General features: G+C 38.6%; 1 protein-coding gene across 1 annotated transcript in view; it reads right to left on the reverse strand.

Annotated features, from left to right (window-relative positions):
* Nucleotides 1–9,125: 9,125 nt before the first annotated feature.
* NALF1 (NALCN channel auxiliary factor 1) overlaps nt 9,126–20,547 on the reverse strand; it is a 31,354-nt gene continuing 19,932 nt past the window's right edge. The window contains exons 6-7 of the mRNA XM_007462727.1: nt 14,700–14,762; nt 9,126–9,333 (exon numbers count right to left, since the gene is read on the reverse strand). Coding sequence (XP_007462789.1) covers nt 9,126–9,333; nt 14,700–14,762 — 271 coding nt within the window. The remainder of the gene's footprint in view (nt 9,334–14,699; nt 14,763–20,547) is intronic.

Below are 20,547 nucleotides of genomic sequence, written 5' to 3' on the forward strand. Positions count from 1 at the left end.
TAACAAAGTGAATCAGCTGTACATATACATATAGCCCCATATCTCTTCCTTCTTGCGTCTCCCTCCCTCCCCCCTCCCTATCCCACCCCTCTAGGTGGTCACAAAGCACCAAGCTGATCTCCCTGTGCTATGTGGCTGCTTCCCACTAGCTATCTACCTTACATTTGGTAGTGTATATATGTCCATGCCACTCTCTCACTTTGTCCCAGCTTACCCTTCCCCTTCCCTGTGTCCTCAAGTCCATTCTCTAGTAGGTCTGCATCTTCACTCCCATCCTGCCCCTAGGTTCTTCATGACCTTTTTTATTCTTTTTTACATCTTTATTAGAGTATAATTGCTTTACAATGGTGTGTTAGTTTCTGCTTTATAACAAAGTGAATCAGTTATACATCTACTTATGTTCCCACATCTCTTCCCTCTTGCGTCTCCCTCTCTCCCACCCTCCCTATCCCACCCCTCCAGGCAGTCACAAAGCAGGGAGCTGATCTCCCTGTGCTATGCGGCTGCTTCCCACTAGCTATCTACCTTACATTTGGTAGTGTATATATGTCCATGCCTCTCTCTCGCTTTGTCCCTTTTACTTTTAATTAACTACTATCCATATTTTTATGTTTTTATATTTATTTGCCTGTATAATCTTTGCCCTGTATCACCATCATTAAGGCTGTTATAACAAACTACCATAGACTGGGTGGCTGACAAACAACAAAAATTTATTTCCCACAGTTCTAGAGCCTGGGAAGTCCAAGATCAAGGTGCCAGCACAGCTGGTGTCTGGCAGGGGCCCGCTTCCTGATTCACCTGCTCATCTCTCCCTATGTGCTCACGTGGCAGAAGGGGCGAGAGAGCTCTCTGCGGTCTCTTGCATAAGGGTACTAATCATACTCATGAGGGCTCTGCCCTCATGATTCAATCAGCTCCCAAAGGCAGCCCCTCCAAATACCATCACCTTGGTGGTTAGGTTTCAACATATGAATTTTGAAGAAATACAAACATTCAGTCTATGGTACCGTGCAAATCAACAGTCTAATTTTTTTCCACAAACATGCTTTTTAAAAAATTCTATTTATAACCACTCTGTTTTATTTTCCACAGACATATATAAAGGAGATAAATCAATTCTTTCTTTATCAGTATAGTAGTGAGTTGAAAAAAAAAACAAACACAATGTAGGGCTTCCCTGGTGGTGCAGTGGTTGGGAGTCCACCTGCCGATGCAGGGGACGCAGGTTCGTGCCCCGGTCCGGGAAGATCCCACATGCTGCGGAGCGGCTGGGCCCGTGAGCAATGGCCGCTGAGCCTGCGTGTCCAGAGCCTGTGCCCCGCAATGGGAGAGGCCACAACAGTGAGAGGCCCGCATACCGCAAAAAAAAAAAAAAAAAAAAAACCCACAATGTAATAAATCCTGGTTATAGTTTTAAGAAAACTGAACTTTGGTAAGAGCAGTTAAACTATTTCAGCACAGAAAAGATAAACTCTTCTGGGCATATCCATGTTCACATATTTATTTGAAAAAAGCTGAAGCAGATGAGGAAGCATTTTGTCCCTCAGTCAGGACCTCCTTGCTGCCATTTGGGCTGCCGTGCCAATGTGTATGCCTCTCACTGGGCACTCAGTGGAAAGTGATCTCACACTGCCCCAGCAAACCGAAGGGATCTGTCAATTAGATTTCACATTATTTCTCATTGGGGCAATTTTCAGCTTAGTCTTAAAATGCTGATAGCATTTTTATTAAACTACACAATCTTTTCTTTTCTTTTTTTTTTTTTTTTGCGGTACGCGGGCCTCTCACTGTTGTGGCCTCTCCCATTGCGGAGCACAGGCTCTGGACACGCAGGCTCAGTGGCCATTGCTCACGGGCCCAGCCGCTCCGCAGCATGTGGGATCTTCCCGGACCGGGGCATGAACCCGTGTCCACTGCATCAGCAGGCAGACACTTAACCACTGCGCCACCAGGGAAGCCCTTATCTTTCTGTTTGAAAAGGTTTTCATGAGTGATTAGAATTAAGGCTCCCCTTAGTATCATTTGCACTCCAAACTTTGATATTATCTGGCCCATATTTGTGTCTTTGCATGTGGTTCTCTTCCGCAGTCACAGTGGGGAGCACAGGCAGCGGAAGGCCTCAGGTTAGGCTCCACACAGCAACTGCACCTGCATACATCACTGTGTGCCAAATACTTGTCTATAACCCATCTTATCTAAGTTGATTAAATCAAATCACTCAGAAAATAAAGTAGAATAAAGAAGAATAATATAAAGAAGTAAAATAAAGAAGAATACCATGAGGAAATTCAGAATATGTAGTGATTCACATTAAATTTAATCAGAACACACACACACACACACACACACACACACACACAGTCTCCCCTAACAACAAACACAATTTCCATGTCTGGTTCATTCCAATCCCATATCTCTTTTCAGAGGTTTATTTCTGCTTGGAGAAGCAGATAACAGAATGATGGCTTAACAACTGGTCGCCTATTCAAAAACCATGTAAAACAGATATGAATTTATAATTTCACTTGATAACTAGCAACTCAGTCTATATGAACGAGGACGTGGCTTCAGATCTGCTTGGAGGGATGGTACCAATTTCACCATTTTGGTTACAGGTGTATCATCACCTAGACAAAGACATTTCTCTAAGCAGTTAGATTACGTGCACTGTTTTTTTCTGGCCCAAGGTTCAGTACACCGGTATCCATGGTCTCCACTTAGAAGAGTTTCAGAGGTGGCTGGAGCATGACAATGCCCACTCTTTCTCTGCAGGTGAGTCTGCAGCTGGCCAAACGAGCAAAAATGGAGAGGCAAATCTGGATGTAAGGCATATACAGCAGAGACACTTCCCATCATCGCTTATGCAAAGCACAGACAAGAAAGGTCTTTGGGAGATGTCAGGATGACATGGAGGTGAAATAAAAATACCTCCCCCTACATCCAGCTCCCACCTTTGCTCCACACTCTAGCAAGGAAACACAATATTAAGCAGTGACTAATCTGCTTCTAATAGTGTTGGTTAGTCAAAGCCTAGCCTGTGGCTCTGACAAAGCATATCACATCACGTGCATATTTCAGAAATTTGCTAGACCAAAAATATAGCAGTGAACCTGACATTTCAATATTTCAATGTTGAAATAATACGCACCCACAATAGCAAGGAAATAACTTTCAGAACTCAAGTAATTTTTCTTAGCAGTGGTTTCATACAACCAGGTCTTCAAACACTTTCAGACAAAAGCACTGACATTTATGAGGTCATGTTATGAACAGAACCTCCTTTTTGCATCTTGATATGATGATAATTGATTAAAATAAAAGCTAAGATAACGATATTAATTTTGAACTCAAGGTATTATCATTGTGCCAGAATAAATTATGATAAAAAGATCATGAGCTGACTCATTTCTGAACATTTGCTGGCAAGAAACATACTAATAGATTTACATGTTTTTCTCCATCAGTGAAGTTTACGTGTATATACTTTTCAAAATCACTGATTCACTATATTTTATAAGGTTTGTGTTGCAACAGGAGGGTATATGGCAAAAAACATAAATTGTTTCTCTTTATGCAACTGTATTCTGTAACAGAGATGGCATATAATTTCAACCCATAGTGTCACTGTGGTTTTTTTTTTTTTTTGAAAACTTCACAGTTATTTAATCTGCACATGTTCCAGAGAACCCCCTCCACCCCTCCCAACTCCCCTTCTCCAGCCCCTCAGTCTTTGAGTCCCTAAATCAGCCCAAGGAGCTGTCAGGGACTAGAGGTGGCTGGATTCTCAGGCAGAACACTAAGAAGGGCCCAGGGGTGTGGCCTGGCTCTGCCCAGGGCCAAGGCAGCGACATCAGCTGTCTGACCCGGAGGAGCCGACTGTTAGTGGCCCTGAAGTCACAGTGAGGCTTTGCAGGAGGGAACATGATGGCTTGACAACCTACTCCAACCCTATCCCACAGAAGACTCCATTTACATAATCCCAAGCATGCTATCACTAACCTGAGGAACCCTCGTCAAAGAAGGAGAACTACCCTGACACCACTTTGACTCACCTGCCCATGGCCCACTCCCCTTTCTCCTTCCTCCTTTCGGGTGTTCAAAGCAGTCTGACTCACTGTATGGTCAGCAAATTGGTACGATGGATAGTTCACACTGTGCAGACAGAAGTATCTGTCTTCCCAAACTGACACTCTATACCCATTAAACAAAAAGTCCCAGTTTCCCCTTCCTTCCAGCCCCTGGCAACAACCATTACATTTTCTGTCTCTACGAATTTGAAATTTTTGGCCTTAGGAAGATAGATGTTTTTGAGTACAAATATGAATGTTACTGGTATAATTTTCTATCAGGTTCAAAATAAGCACTCTGCTGAACACTGTGTATTATTAGCTGGATGAAGAGTCACCTTTTCCTTTTTTTCCCCACTTACAGAATTTATGTGTCTGCATGTATGTGAAACTATTCTTGCTAGTTCTCTCGTTACACTGGTTGCTTCTATCGTTACAACTAATCTACATTCCAATCTCCCAATCATGATGAACTATCAAATTTATTTAGCTTTTTTGTGTGCCATATTGAACTTTATTTTGCCTCATATTCAATGGTCACTGCCCCCCTCATAATCCTCTCAAATGGAAAGATGTTAAAAATAAGATATTTTACATAGCAAAGCAATGGAGGATCGCAAGATTAAATAATGAGCCCAAAATTTTTCAACCAATTAGCGAAAGTATCAAAATGAAAGCCATGATTTCTGTAACTAACTGCCCATTGATGGATGAATGGATAGAGAAAATGTGGCATATACAACATTAAAGAAAATCTTGTACATACACAATGGAATATTATTCAGCCTTAAAAGAAGAAGGAAATCCTGCCATACGGGACAATATGGATGAACCTGAAGGACATTATGCTAAGTGAAATAAGCCAGACATAGAAGGACAAATACTTACCCTTAATAAGGTATATAAAATAGTCAGGCTCATACCAACAGAGTAGAACGGTGGTTACCAGGGGCTGGGTAAGGAGAAAATGGGGAGTTGCTACTCAAGGGATATAAAGTTTCCATTACACAAGATGAGTAATTTCTGGGGATCGTCAGTACAGCACACTGCTTATATTTAACAACACTAGAGGGTGCTTAAAATTTCAAGAGGGTAAATCTCATACTAAGTGTTCTTACCACAATAAAAAAAATAAGAAAAATGAAAACTAAGATTTCTGACCTCCTTGCTATCTGCCATCATAATGTTTCTCATGAAAAGGTATTATTCCATGAAAGCATTTTACTTTCTTCTCATAATACTTAAAATTTCAGTTTTTTGTATAGTTAAGATAGTTGTCTTTTATTTTTAATAATGCCATTCACTAACATATGTATTAACTCTGGCGACTGTGACAAATTTCAAACCTAATACTAAATTAGACCATTTTTGTTTCATACCTGAGTCAGAGAACATGAGACTGAATTTGTTACCTATTTTTTTTTAGTAACAGTAAAGCTCTTACCATTATGTCAAGAGAGTAGAGGGAAACTCAATGAATCATCCCCTACTTATCAGCCAAGCTGTGAGACGGTAGTCATCAGGGTACTGGCCCAACAAGGGTGGCAATTAATGATGCACTAACTGGGTAAACAATTAACGAGTGTAATTAAAAAGATTCTGATTCTCATGTCTAATTGTTACCCCAGACAGCTGGATTACTTGCCTGGAGAAAAGCTCTGCTCTCCAGTTTTTGATAAGAAAAATGGAATCATTTCTCGTTCTCTATTCCCTATGTGGATGATAAAGATAACTCTCTCAGGAACATATACATTAAGATATTTCAACTCTCCTAAGGTATGGTATGCAATTTAATTTTGAAAATTCTGTCAAAACATTATTCATCTCTAAGATTACTTTCCTAACTGTGGGATGATAATTTCCTGTATAACGAATCACTCAGAAAGGTTCCTAAGGAAACGAGACAAGAACACCAAACTAATTCCAGGTTTAATATGACAGTAAGTGGCACCGAGGAAGAACGGAAAGAAACTTTACAGGAGATGGGCTATAAATAATAGGCTTTAAGGATTGATTTTGGAACACACAGCAGTCATATATATGTTAGCATCTTCCTTTTTCTTCTGTTTCTTTTGTCATGGAAATATATGATCGTACATCATCCCTGATGTCTGATACAGGGCTAATTACTACTTAATTACTTATTTTTCCCTTTGATGTAGCACGGTACTTATTTATAAGACAGTGCTCAAGATATAGTGTCAGGTTAGAAATGGAGGACACAGAAGCATGTGAGAGCACAAGTTCACATGTAAAATGGCTCATGGGAACATCTTTCTATTCTTAGATACACAGAAAATAAAAACCCTTACAAATCTCTTTACGCATGTCATCAATATCTCCCCTCCACCGAATGATGGAAAGATAGATTAACCTCTCTTTTCCCCTCCTAACTTTCTGCACTGTGAAAGCTCTTACAAATGAGCATGATTTACATTAATTTTAAAAAAAGGACCATTTCATCCACCCACTCATCCTCCCCAAAACTGGAAGAGTAAATCTGACTTTGGGACTGTCCCTTCCCTCAGCCAATTCTGCCCTGAGAGTGAGGGATCCAGGGACATTTGTCTTTCATGACACCGATTTTGAGACAGTGGGGAGCATAAACGCTATAGTTAGCCCATTTGAGTAAACTTAAGAGCAGGCACAAGATCAACAGGCAGACCAGTGGCTGAGGACTTAGCTCATTATTAACAACATTTTAAAGTATATAAGTAATACATGACATAAAATATGAGAAATGACAATATTAATTAAGAGCTAGCATTCAGTGATGCTTGCTCTCCGCTAGGCTGTGTGCTGTACATTCTCACTTTAATCACAACAACTGGAACCCAGGCAGTGACACAGAGCCAGCCCGACTTTAAGCACAACACAGAAGCAATTTTACGTTTTAGGGAACATAAATTTTAGGAAATTTTAGGAATTTCCTAAACATTTTAGGAAACATTTTGCTTGCAAAACTATCAAATTATTTGTGTTTGATACCAAAAACGCACTTAGAAAAGTATAATACACCTTGAAATCAAGGTAGTTAACATTTAATAGTGTTATTTTCTTTTTAAGTATGCCAACAAAGGCATCATCAAGAATGAGAAATTTCTCTCAAAACGAATTAGCACATTTGCTCATGGAGTGGGGTTTTAAATTGTTTTAATTATGGTTTTAATTAGGACAATAGTAGAAATAGATCATAACATTAAAACAGAAGAAAAACAGGATTCCATAATATTCTGGGTTAAATGCTACTCTATATTTGAAGGGTAATTAACAGTATCTTTCTAGCAGTGAAAGTTCTGACCTGGCTTCAGAATTCCTTTAAAATCCTCACTAGCCAAGTGACCTCAGGCAAGTTGTCCTACATTCATTGTTGAGACAATTTCTATGAAAAGCTTTGTAAATGGTAAAGCACACTATGAATGTTGCTAACACTAGGAGATGTTATTCACAACCCTTTTTATAAACTCATCAATCTCAAAGAGCATCTACCATGTGGAAACTGGTGCCCAGAGAGGATAAGACAGAGCAGCAGACAACACTCTCAAAGCTTCAAGTTGATTTATTGAACGAAGAAATACGTGGGCAAGATGATAACTCTTTGTAGCAATAGAGCCTTTTCCTCCCAACATCAAACGCACCTCCACAAGTTTCCTCAGGCATCTACCTTCTAGAGGGATTTGGGATGAGCTCTGTAAGCACAGAGGATGTTGCAGAGAATGGGTCCTGAAAATAGAGGGGAGACGCTGAGAATGCTGAGAGATATCAAAGCTTGAGCGATACAAATGACCTGAAACAATCTGGGGAGGGCTTTGGGACCCTGAATGCCCCACCAGCTGCACCGACTCTCCCAGGAGTCAGCATGACATCTGCTTTCACTTTCTTGATATAGCACTTCACAGCACCACCCGGGTTTCAGAAAAGACATTTGATGAGGATGATGAACGGAAATGATACTTTACCAGTTCTTTCTGCAAAAAAAGATACCCTGAAAACCTCGAAGATCATTTCACAGAGGCTTCTCTGAGAGAAAGCAGTCATAACTGATTTATAAGGGAGCATCCATCATTAGACTAGGCAGCTTTCTTTTAAACATAGGTCCAAAAATGCATGTTAGACCCACGATGCTTCAGAAATGAGCTCTGGTTTGGTATTTAGATTAGGTGCTCAGAATGTGAGTGGAAAGGTCTGTAACTTCTGTTTAGACAACTTCCAAATGCTGGAAGCCCAGTAAAAACAAGTACAAGAGCCACTCATGAAAGAGTAGGGTTCTGAAGAGCTTGGCTTTGACTCTTTCTCACGTTTACTAACAAGTTACGCCTTTATGCCATAGATGCTTGCTACCCTGAGTACAACTAAAGAGCCGGCATCATCAGCATCCCCCCCGGGGCAGGGGCTTGATATAAATGCACTCTCAGAACCTATCCCATTTACGGAATCAGAATCTGCGTTTTAACAGATCCCCAGGTGATTTGATACATAACACCACCATGGATTACTCTTTCCTTAAGCAATAAAATAAAATCACATTGAATGTTTTATTTTTCCTTTTCAGCGCCAGTATTTTTTTCCTGTAACTGCTTACACTCTACAGAGCATCCTACACTTGGAAATTATTTTGTTTCTCCTATTCAAAGGGGGCTTGGGGACACATTTCTTAAGGCCGTTGCAGGTAACAGCTAATTGGTGGGAAGCATGCTTGTGTGAGTATGCGTCCAGGCTATATCACTGATTAAAGAGGTCTTAGCAGGGACAGTGAAGACAGCAAGAGTGTAAGAAGTGCTTCAGAGATGTTTTATTCAAGCTATCATTTAAATTCATGCAAACACACCTCCACTCTTGTCCTCCCCCCTTGTGATCTCACTTGGCTTCAAAAGATACAGGCTGTTAGAGGTTCCAGTTATTCCTGAGCAGGTGGGAGGGTGATGAGGAGCTCTTCAGTCACTCATCTGCAAGGAGTTTGGGGATGTTTTGAGTATGAAAGTCATTATACGAAAACAAATCCTCTTCTATCACATTTTACTGGTGAGTAATTATTATGTTCTAGCAAGTGAGGAATTAACAGCACTGTCTTGCAGAAAGAGAGCACATAGACGCTTCCCCCACAGGAATCCGCAGGCGCCTTATTTCTGACTCTGCAAACTTCAGATTCCGATTCTGTGTTCGATTCTGAGTCTTACTTACCCTCTCAGAGAGCGAGGATTCATGATGACCTCCACCACCCCAAAGTAAGTTAATAACTGCCATCCTCCTGGGAGAAAAATACCTGATTTGTAAGAAGATGTTGGGTAAAGGAGTGATATTTAGTTGGCCTAGCTAGTTTAGTGCTCGGACCAATTCTCATGCCATGAAGGTGAAAGCAGTCTTAGTGCTCTTATTCTAGTCTCCGCTCAGCTGTCATTTAAATGACGATCTGACATCTCTGCTTTATCCTTGTTTTAATCCATCTTCCAGACTCCAATCTCTTTAACCTACCTAGAGTCCCAGTTTCCTCATTAATATGCTTCCACTGCCAATTTAAACTGTTTGCTATTTTACACGTGGATAAAGTCTAAACTCTATAGCTTATTGTGAAAAGATTACCACTAGAATTGCTGATCATTTGATAGTGTTTACTGGTGCCAAGTACCATGAAAACACTTTCCATATGTTAACTCAGTTCACCCTCTGAGGTAAATTCTATTATTCTTCATTTTACCCATAAGGAAACTAAAGGAAAGAAAGTTTAAGAAACTTGCCCAAGGTCACGCAGCTAGAAAGCAATAGAGTTGGATTCCCAGCTCTGGGTCCATAGTGTAAAAATGTGTACTTGTTTAAGACAAAAATATCTCTTATTAAACATTATTACATTTCAGATAAGGATCTTCATTACCCGTTAAAAAATTGTAAGATAAGGAGTAAACTTTGAAGGCAAGGAATAAATGGAGAAAATAAAGATGGCAAAAGGCCATTGTTTTTAATGCCTTATGTATAATTTTAAGAATATTCAGTGCTTAATTTAAAGTGGTGACATGGTATAGCATATTATATTCAGTTCACATTTAAATGTATCTCCCTCCCTTTAACGGACAAAATACACAAATGCAAATACTCTAAAACACATATATACTGTGGACTTCCTATGTTCTTTGTGTAGATAAAATGAGATCTACAAATTGATCTTATGCATATCCTAAGATCTAAGTATGTATAAACTAAAAGAAATGAGCACAGTTGGTAAAGCTCTTTAGCAGTGCCGCTGCCATATATATTTTCTCAGACATGTAACAGTAAAATCCCAAATAATAGTGGTTTCAAGCAGATAGTTGTTGTTTTTTTTTTCTCGCTTTAAAACGGAAAAATTTTGGCACCAGGTGGCCCACCTGGGTATAGTAACTCCAAATACTCACCAGATCCCATGGCTAAACTGCACCATCCTTAGGATCTAACAGACTTTTCTCATTAAAGTTCGGGATGCCTGCTGGAGCTGAAGAAGATTACACTTGCCTTCCAGGTAGAAAAGTGGAGAGATGAAAGGTAAAGAAAGGCCCTTTCCCTCTAAGATGACCCCATTGAAAGACTACACTGAATTCCTGAACCCATTTTATTGGCTACTACTTGGTCACATGGCCCCATATAACTACAACTGAGTTCAGGATATTGGGCTTCTACTGGGAAACAGTAAAGAAAAACATGACTATTTCTGTGTAACTTATGACCCTACTCATCCTCATGGTTTAATTTTAAAACTACTTCCTAAAGAAAATCTTTCCTAATCCTTTCTTGTTGAACTTGACCTTTCCCTAGTGATTCACAGCATCCTGATTTGGAATACAAATAGTTTTAAGCAATTCTGTTTCTCCCATTAAATGATATGCTAGTGGGAGGCAGGGGTCATCAGTGCATGTATTTATTCATGCATGCAGCAAACATGAATGGAGGGACTATTATGGGCACCTCCCCCGATGTTCTGTATACAGAAGATGTTCAAAAATATTTGGTAAATTATGCAATTACACTGAAGCAGATTTCAAACACAATTTTAACAGCACTTAAGGTTTCACAACCCAATGAGGGGTCAAGGCAATCTGGGAATGTCTGTGCCTCCTCCATCTGTGACTGCCAAAACTACTGCCCAAGGAGCTTGCCCTGGAATGAGAGCCCCAACTATGTGTGCCCCCAAGGGACCATCACAAAGAGGAAAGAGCTACTCAGAGGCAACACCCCATTTAGCACAGTTGATGCCATTAGGATATGCCATTCATGAGTATTTTCACTTAACAGAAAAAAAAAATATTAAAGTGCTTGGGGGGGGGGGAATGGTAACATCCCAGCACTGAAATAATCTCTATAAGTATTGCGGTTCATAGATATTCTCTCCTTTATTAGTCCTTAGTTCTTCTCTGAGAATGACTCAGGGCATGCAAAACAAAAACACAAAAGAAAAGCTGCAAACTCTGCTAAATTCTTTTAAAACCCCAAACTAGAAAAAATAAAAATGTTTGCAATTTCTTGTTTAACTTTGTTTTGCTTTGTTTTGTTTTTCTACAACACATTTCACAAAGACTGTTTTTACACTGCCATGGGGGAAGCATATTGTTTGAATAAGTTCTGGGAAAGAAGTTGATTATATGCCTGTTTTACTTTTTACATTACTTTTTGCGTGCCTGAAGTGTCACTGAAATCTCAAATACTCTTGCAAAAGAATGCTTTTCACAAACCATATATAGAAATGTGCATCTGTATTTAAATTTCTATCATTTTAGAAGTACACAAAAATAATGAATAGTTATCTATTAAAATAAAAATATATTCTTTCTGCTTATATTTATGAAATCCTTTTTACATATAACTTGGTGAAATATATTCTTTTTACATACACATAACAATTAAAAAATTTTTTGATCTCATTTTGAAAGATTTTAGCCAATTTGGCTTCTAAGTATAATAAGGTAAGACAAGTGACAGAAATAACCAATATATCATTAAAGCAAATGTGATCCAAGATTCATGTACTCATAGATATCAGAATTAAAACATAAAAAGATCCATTTCATCATTTACTTGTATGCAAATGAGGTAAGCCTAGTTTATAGATAAGAAAATCAAAGCCAAGAGAGATCAAATTACTTGTGCAAGGTCATGAAGAAATAATGTGTCTACTACAGATGTTTGGTATATTGGCATTTTAAAATTTATTAAGTGTTGCCAATCATTATGATGCAAAACTCTGAATTGTTTTCAAAATCAAATACGTAGACTGAAAGTATATTACATATAAAGAGTAAAGGTAGAAATCTGTACATTTACCAAGCTTGGAGACTCACAAAGCACACTGACACGTGAAAGACTATGAGTAGGCCTGCCGTAAAGAAATATAATTAACTTTATTTTTAAAGCTACCAATTCTGACACACTTGAGGACAACATTCCTTATCTTTCAACATCTTTTAACCTCCTGTGTAATCAGTGATTCCCCAGCACACTCTTTGGGAAAACTTGACAGCGATCTAATTCAATCTTGGCAAATCTCTGGGAAGACGACATCTGCCAGTGGGATATTTATGCCCAGCTGTTTATTTAGATATCACCAGGACACTCCCCCTACACCCTAATAATCAGCTTTTACGTGTTCTCTTCAATAAAAGCATCACCCAGATATTCTTGGACAAGCCAGGGAAGCGCTCAGGCTCCATGGGTCATGTGCCTGTTATTCAGGCCACTGATACTTCCCTAGGTAGTAGAAATACATGTAACATTTAACTAACCAAATTTAGCAGAACATCAGTGGTGACTAATGGCTGGCTGCATGTTTTACATGCCAAGCGTATTTTATTTATCTAGCAAATACTCGTCTATGGCACTGACAGTGTGCCAGACACTATTCTAAGTGCTTGAGTAACCTGGATTTATTTAATCTTTACAACAACCCCAGGAGTTAGGTGCTGTGATTAACCCTTTATCACAAATGAAGAAACTGAGAGTCAGACAAGTTAAATAAATGGCTCTAAGCCACACCAGCGGTAAACTGCAGAGACAAAGTTTGAATGTAGATTTGACTACGGAGCTCAAGCAACACTTCAGAGAATTATCCCTATGATCTGCAGCTCCACCAAAGAGATAGTGTTATACGACAGGAGCCCCTCAAAGCTCACCTTACCAACAGTCACATCTTCCTATTCGTGGCATGTAGCACAATCACATAATAGTAGATCCTATAATACTGATCCTAAAAATATTGGAGCAAACTCATTTGACTTTATCAAAGAACTCACAATCACTGAGAGTTTCTCACTGAAGGTTATATATTCTGGCATATGTCGGCATTTTAAAATTTATTAAGTGTTGCTAATCATTATGATGCAAAATTTTGAATTGTTTTCAAAATCAAATATGTAGACTGAAAGTATATTACAAATAAAGAGTAAGTCATGTGGATAAAATGACTTTTGAGTAAGGGCTGGCACAATGAATTTTAATTACCCCTCACCTTATTAATCATTAACTGAGTACAGGGTCTATACAAGTTACCCTGATACTGCCTTGGAGATACAAAAAGCCATTCAGATACTTATGAGATAGCTACTATTTTCTAGAATTGTGCTGTTCACTATGGCAGCCACTAGCCACATATGGACATTTAAATTAAATTTTAAATTAATTAAGTTTAAATAAAACTGAAGATTCAGTCCCTCTGTTATACTTGTCACAGTTCAAATACTCAACAGCCACATGTGGCTAGTGGCTACCGTGCTGACAGTGAAGGTATCAAACATTTCTATTATCATGGAAGGTTAGTTTTTTTTTTTGGAAGTGTAACTGATTTTCTGGAAGGTTATTTTGAACAGCGCTAGAGCTGCTCTTGAATATCCTCAGCTAGGATATAGTTAAGCACTTGTAACTTCCTCTGCAAAATAAAGGACAGGGCAACCTCACTGTAAATAAGCAAGTCTTGGTCTCTTTATATAGCTTTTGAGGGATTATACATTTAAGATAAAAATATAATAATATTTTAAGATTATAAAAGTGGTTTTTTTGTGAAATTATTTACATTCTGCAACTTAGTTTAAAAATTCAAGCTTTGATATTTTTTCAACTACTCGCTGCTTTTTTTAATGCCTGAATAACTGCCCACACGCGTGTAATCTTCTGATTTTGTAACCGTTATTCTGAACCTCATTTGCCTGACGCCACTCTCCTCTTCTCCCATAACAGCTCGGAATTGTATTAGTAAAACCTCCTCAGTACATGAGCCGATACTCCACTAGCAGGAGGCTGCGGTCAAGCCTGCTCATGAAGAGACCCAAAGCAGGTGGAAACGGAAACAGAAATCTCTGGCCAAAGAACAGGGCAGGTAAAGAGAGGTGGCTCTGGCACTCACACAAGTTGCACTTTAAGGTCTAGAATATTCTGCTTATATGGAAGTAAAAATGATTTCTGTGCTGATGTGGCTAAAGGTAGAAAAGGCAGCAAACACACAGGTGAGTGGATGTGTCTCCACATACCTTTCTGGTATATACACGGGGCTTACAAGAAATCAACTGTCTTGACAACGCTCTGTGCTTCTTCCTTATTTATACCTTCACGTTGCTTGTTTTCTGACACCAAAGAGTAAAAGCTACCTTGATCCAAGTCCAGGTGAAAAGTTCTCACCAGACACCATGGGCTGGCCCAGTACCATAGCGGACCCACGATTCATCATCAGTGGTCAGATTTCTACATTGGAAAGTAAACACATTATGTTCAACGAGCCTAAAACACTCCATCATAGGAAGTGGCCAAATTCAGGAAGACTGTGTCTGTCTTGTGCTTTTACATGATGATTTATATTCCTGAGACCCCAGTCTATTTTGTTTGACATCTGAAATTAAATGGGGAGCATCCATTAGGAAGAGCCACAGCTTAATCTGCATCACTGGAAATGGATCCTGACATGAAGCACAGCGTGTTGCATGTGAGTGAGGGTCTTTAAGAAAAACACCTTTCTTAGAGTAGACTGGCAGAAGCAACGTTCTTATGGCTGGCAAAATAATTTAAGGTTTTTCAGGCAGAGATGGTTCCCTGAATGACCTAGTATGGAGACTTTAGTAAAGCACTTGAAGCCAGGGAGGACCAACTCCCATAATTAGAAGCCGCATCTCAAGGAGCTCCCAGCAATGGACTCTGTACCTAGCATTTCCAGACATTTTTATCAGTTTATTAAAAACAATTAAAAGATGTGTACTTTGTGATAAACTGACTTAAAAACTCAAGAATAACCTCTTTCACCTCCTGGCCTTCAAGGTGCCAGCTCTTTGATGTTTGCTCAGCTGTCTCCTCCAATGAAATAAATTTATTGTAGTCTGTTTAAAGTACCTCTTTGTCTCTCACCTACAGTCAGTGTTTCCTTGACTGAGTTACCTGGGTATCTTGTTAATGTGCACATGCATCACCTGGAGAGCTTATTAAGATGCAGATTCTAATTCAGGGATGCAGCAGGTCCAAAGCAGGGCCCAAGACTCCATTTCTACAAGCTCCTCAGTCAGGGCTACGCTGCTGATCTATGGAACACACTCTGGGCAGCAGGGAACCCAGAGCGTCTCTCTGTCCTTTTACACACATACCCTTGGCTGGCTTCAGGTTTCGGTTTAGACACTGGTTCCTCTAAGCAGGCTTTCCAAAGCCTCACATAGTACCTGGGCATCCCTCAGAGTATCAATAATCACACTATATTCCAATTATCCATTTGCTTGTCTGAAAGTCTTGCCTTTGTCGCCAAGCACCTAAGAGAATGCCTAGCATACAGTAGGATATCAATACATATATGTTTAATTGATAAATGACTTATTATCATAACTGCAATTCAAAATTGTATCTCAGTAATATTATAAATTAAACCTACAAGTAATGGACTTTCAAACTCTGAATGTTAAATTATACATGCCAAGGGGCTGCTAAAACAAAGGCAGGTGGGACGTGAGCAAGTCTCACTGGTACAACTACCTCAAACCCCACAAAACTGCAACACAAAACATGGTCCATTCCATGTCCCTGAATCCTGGTTATGACCTGGAAATGTGTTGGAAATGCAGAAGTTCATGCCCAGACCTACTAATCGGACTTGGTATTTTCATAAGATTCCCCAAAAGGTTCACCTTGAAATGAAATCTACAAGTGAACAAACCTAATCACTATAATTCCTTATTTCAGCTTTGTTTTCCATCAGATACATCCTACAACTTCTAATGTGCACATGGAAGACCTCTGTGTTGTCTTCCCTGGGACAGAGGCCAAATTAACCAAAAACCCATTAAGAAGAGCCAGTAGAAACAGAAGCCATCTGTGAATGGAATCAAGCAGAAAATAAATTGAAAATAAACTTAAAAGCACTTTAAAGACATTTGGAGAGAAACTACATATCAACTGATGATCAAAAATGCTATTTTATAAAACAGACATTGCCTCTAACATTAAATGCTTCTAAAGAGACAAAGTGTTGTAAAAGTATGTTTCTTATTTTCCACTCAAGTACTGAAGCTCCAAAACTTGCTTGGTCTTTACTTTCTGCATAGTTAAATCTGATGTAAATTAGTAAATAATGAACATTAATATTCACTCTCATCTTATCAAATTTCTAAAGGAAACTCATTTTTGAAGGGTTCTAAAAATAGTTAATTAGAATATAACTGAACATTCCCTCCTCCAATATTTGTGACTAGAAATAAGTACAATCTGTCGAGTAGCAAGTTGTAAGTAGCCACTAATAAAATACATATTTAAAGAAAATCTATAAAATCAATAATTATACAAGAGAATCTTATGAAGTGACCAGAAGAAAACTTAAAATGAATTTGAGCATCAATTTAAACTTAAAAAGCCAAAGTAATTATGCCAGAGTTCCTTCTCTGTCTCTCTCTTTTTTATGCAGGATGTTAATAAGAATTTGAAAATTCATTACTATGTAAGTCATTCTTAAAATATACTTCAATGGGGTTTTTTTTAAGGAGCAAAATGTCTTGCCTCTGAATTCAATCTTATTTAAAGAATATTCAACAATAACTATAACTGAATTCAACATTCAGCAGTTCTCACTGCAGACTAGCTCTTCATACTCCATCTTCTTTTCATTCATCACAAACCATTAAAATACCTTCAGTCCTTTAATAAAGCTAATCATAATACAGTAATTATATGAATCATGCTTTGATTTGAAGAAATCCAGCAACCACTGATAGTTTGACAATAGAATGAATATACTTGAAATGAAGACATGGGTTTGCTTAACTTCTTTTTTCCTAATTCAAACAAGATTTTGACACTCTGATCCAACATGACTTCACCTAAAAACCATGCAGAAAAAGACCGTAGTTAAATTCTGCCTGATTTTAAGAGTGTAGCGTAAGGATACGTGTTTCTGGGAGTCACAGCAGATTTGGCTACCCCACTTTTTTATGATTATGGAATTAAAACTAGATTTTCTCCAAATGGATATATCCATTCAACAAATATTTAGTGAATAATTATGTACCAACTGTCCTGAAAGGATAAATAATAAAGACCTGGAGCTAATTTTACAGAGCACATTAATTCTAAGTCAATAATTATGCATATGAAAAATGAACAACTTATATGTAGTTTAAAAGTTCAGAATGTCCAAGAAGATGATTCCATTTATAGCAAAAGGAAAATCCAGAAATACTTTTTTAAATTCTCAATTTTGTACTAGTTTCTTTTATCACTTTGGCATGACCCAAGTCCAGACGAAGGACTGTTAACTCCTTTCTCTCCTTTAAATACAAAGATGATGCTATCGGGTGGTATATGTTTGGACTCATTTTTTCAAATAGTGACCCACTTCAGCTTCTTTAAACAACCAAAAGGTCTGGTCTGTGCAGTGACACAGGGATACCTCATGACAAAGAATGGGTGCAAGCTGAGGCAGTCAGAACAGCGGTAACCTTAACCCTACCCTGTTTGCCCAAGCGCCAGTCTAATTGCTCCTCCACACAAAACCATACCAGGTCCTCAATGAGTATAAATCCAGAAATTAGAGCACTATCTCCAAACTGTGCTTTCCATTTTCAATACTAAGCATTCTTCAATACTAAGCATATCTATTTAGATAATTTAACTTCATAAAACCACAGTGATATAAACGGGGAAATGTAACTGAGAATACCCTTTTAAATCTTGGGATTCTTTTAACTCCTGTGCCTTTGGGGAGAGGACTCCAAAACACAGCTCTACACATATCCCCACTCTACTTCTCCCACTCCCCAGAAAGTCAGAATTTGCCTTCAAGCTACTTACGTTTTTAAATTACATATGGAAAGGTCTCATCTATCCGTTATGTCAACTTTATCTCCATTATCATACCATCCAAAAGGATGCCACTAATAAGGTAATCTTTGGAACACTTTCCTGAAAAAAACTTGGAAGATAATGGCAGAGTTGGATTTAACATACAATTTTTTAAAAATACATTAAAAAGCACCAACCATAAGCAAAGTCCTGAAATACAAAAATATATCTTCTTTGAGGCCACATTCTCTGCATTTTATCCTTACTATCTCTGGTAGACTGTATCACCACTTGACAAACACCCTAGTTTCCTCTCTACTCTGCTGAACACAGGAGTGGTAGTGTGACTTGCTTCAGTCAGTAAAACGTAGCTGTAAGTGGTATGTTTCACTTTTGAGCTGGACTTTTATGAGCCAGATTATGGTACCCTGTCTCCTTTCCTTCTGCCACAAGACTGACAATGTTCTAAACAGCGACTGTTCTGTCAGACTGAACTCTGGATTGAAAATGTATAACAGGGGCACTGCCAATCCACAACGGCATATATTGTTAGCAAGAAAGAAATCTTTCGTAGATGTTATTGTTGTAAGTCACTGACATTTGGGGATGTTTATTAATTCACCATAACCTGACCTATCCTGATTTTTTTTTTTTTTTTTGCGGTACGCGGGCCTCTCACTGTTGTGGCCTCTACTGTTGCGGAGAACAGGCTCCGGACACGCAGGCTCAGCGGCCATGGCTCACGGGCCCAGCCGCTCCGCGGCATGTGGGATCTTCCCAGACCGGGGCACGAACCCACGTCCCCTGCATCGGCAGGCGGACTCTCAACCACTGCGCCACCAGGGAAGCCCTGACCTATGCTGATTGATACAGCCTTCTCACCTTCCAAGTCTGACTCAGTACTCCCAATCCTACCCCAGGTATATTTTTCCTCTCCCTAAAAAAAGACCATACAGTAAGCAAGAAATGGAAAACCATTTTACTCAAGTAAATGTATAGCAGTGTTAGGTATGCAGAATTTGAACTCTAATGAGGATGCAGGACTAAAGACAAAAAAAGCAGCTCCTAGAAGAATATCTGCTATTCCAGAATGGTAAAAAGAAATAAGTATTCTAGTTGGATCAGAATAGTTGAAGAGAGATAATTTCCAGACCTCTATTCATAAAGGCAGCTGCCCTAAAGTGCCTTCAAGTTTATTTCAAATCCCACTGCTGAAAACTTTAATCTGCATTCAGCATTATGGTCAGAATTCCAGACAAATGAGATTTATATAGATGACTAAATAGGCATATGCAATTACTCTATTGGTCTAAACAAGTCAATCTTATTATGGAATTATAGGTCACCATTTAGAAACTACAGGTTCTAAAATTCATTAATTTACCCTAAAAATACATTTTAGGAAATGGACTGTATTCATCTAAAGCAATTATGTGACATTTATCATTCTATAATTATAGCAAATCTCTTAAATTTTAAAAAATATTACAAAGAAAATTTAAATTAGAATTTTTTTTTAATTTTTATTGGAGTATAGTTGCTTTACAATGTTGACTTTACACAAAAACAATTTTGGAAGAAATAAGAAGGCTTGAAAATGACCACTTTCAATTTCTTTAATTAAAATTCCATTTTCTCTATGCAGAATCAAGCCTAATAAAATTTTACTTACATATGTCCCTGCAATAAAACACATTTGTACTTAATAATGCTGACGAAATCCTACATTAATAGTTAAATATTTATCAAATATTGACTTAGTGACAAAACAAAAATGAAGATGTATCTTGCCTGAGATGATTTAAAAATACATGAAATTGTCTCTGCTTATCTAAAGAATAATATCTTTGAGGGACCTTTAACAGTAATGGATGTGCAAACAGTCTCTAATGTGTCCACAATTCATTGTCCTGGTCTTCATGTCCTCAGGTAGCCTCCTCCCCTTGAGGACTTGCTTCCAAAGAATACAACAGGGCAAAGGTGATGGTTGTCATTTTCGTGATGACATTACAAAAGACTGTAACATTCATCTTGCTGAGAAAGCTTCCCCCTTGCTGTCTTTCAAGAAGCAAGATGTCAGGTTGTGAGCAACCCTAGGGAGGGCCACTTGGCAAAGAACCCAGGGCAGCCAGCATCCAGCCAACGGGCAGTAAGTATCCCAGGTTCTCAGTTCCACAGTCTGCAAGGCATGAATTCTACCAACAATCGTGTGGGTTTGGAA

The sequence above is a fragment of the Lipotes vexillifer genome, unplaced genomic scaffold (genome assembly GCF_000442215.2).
Source record: "Lipotes vexillifer unplaced genomic scaffold, Lipotes_vexillifer_v1.1 scaffold243, whole genome shotgun sequence".
Classification (NCBI taxonomy): Eukaryota; Metazoa; Chordata; class Mammalia; order Artiodactyla; family Lipotidae; genus Lipotes; species Lipotes vexillifer.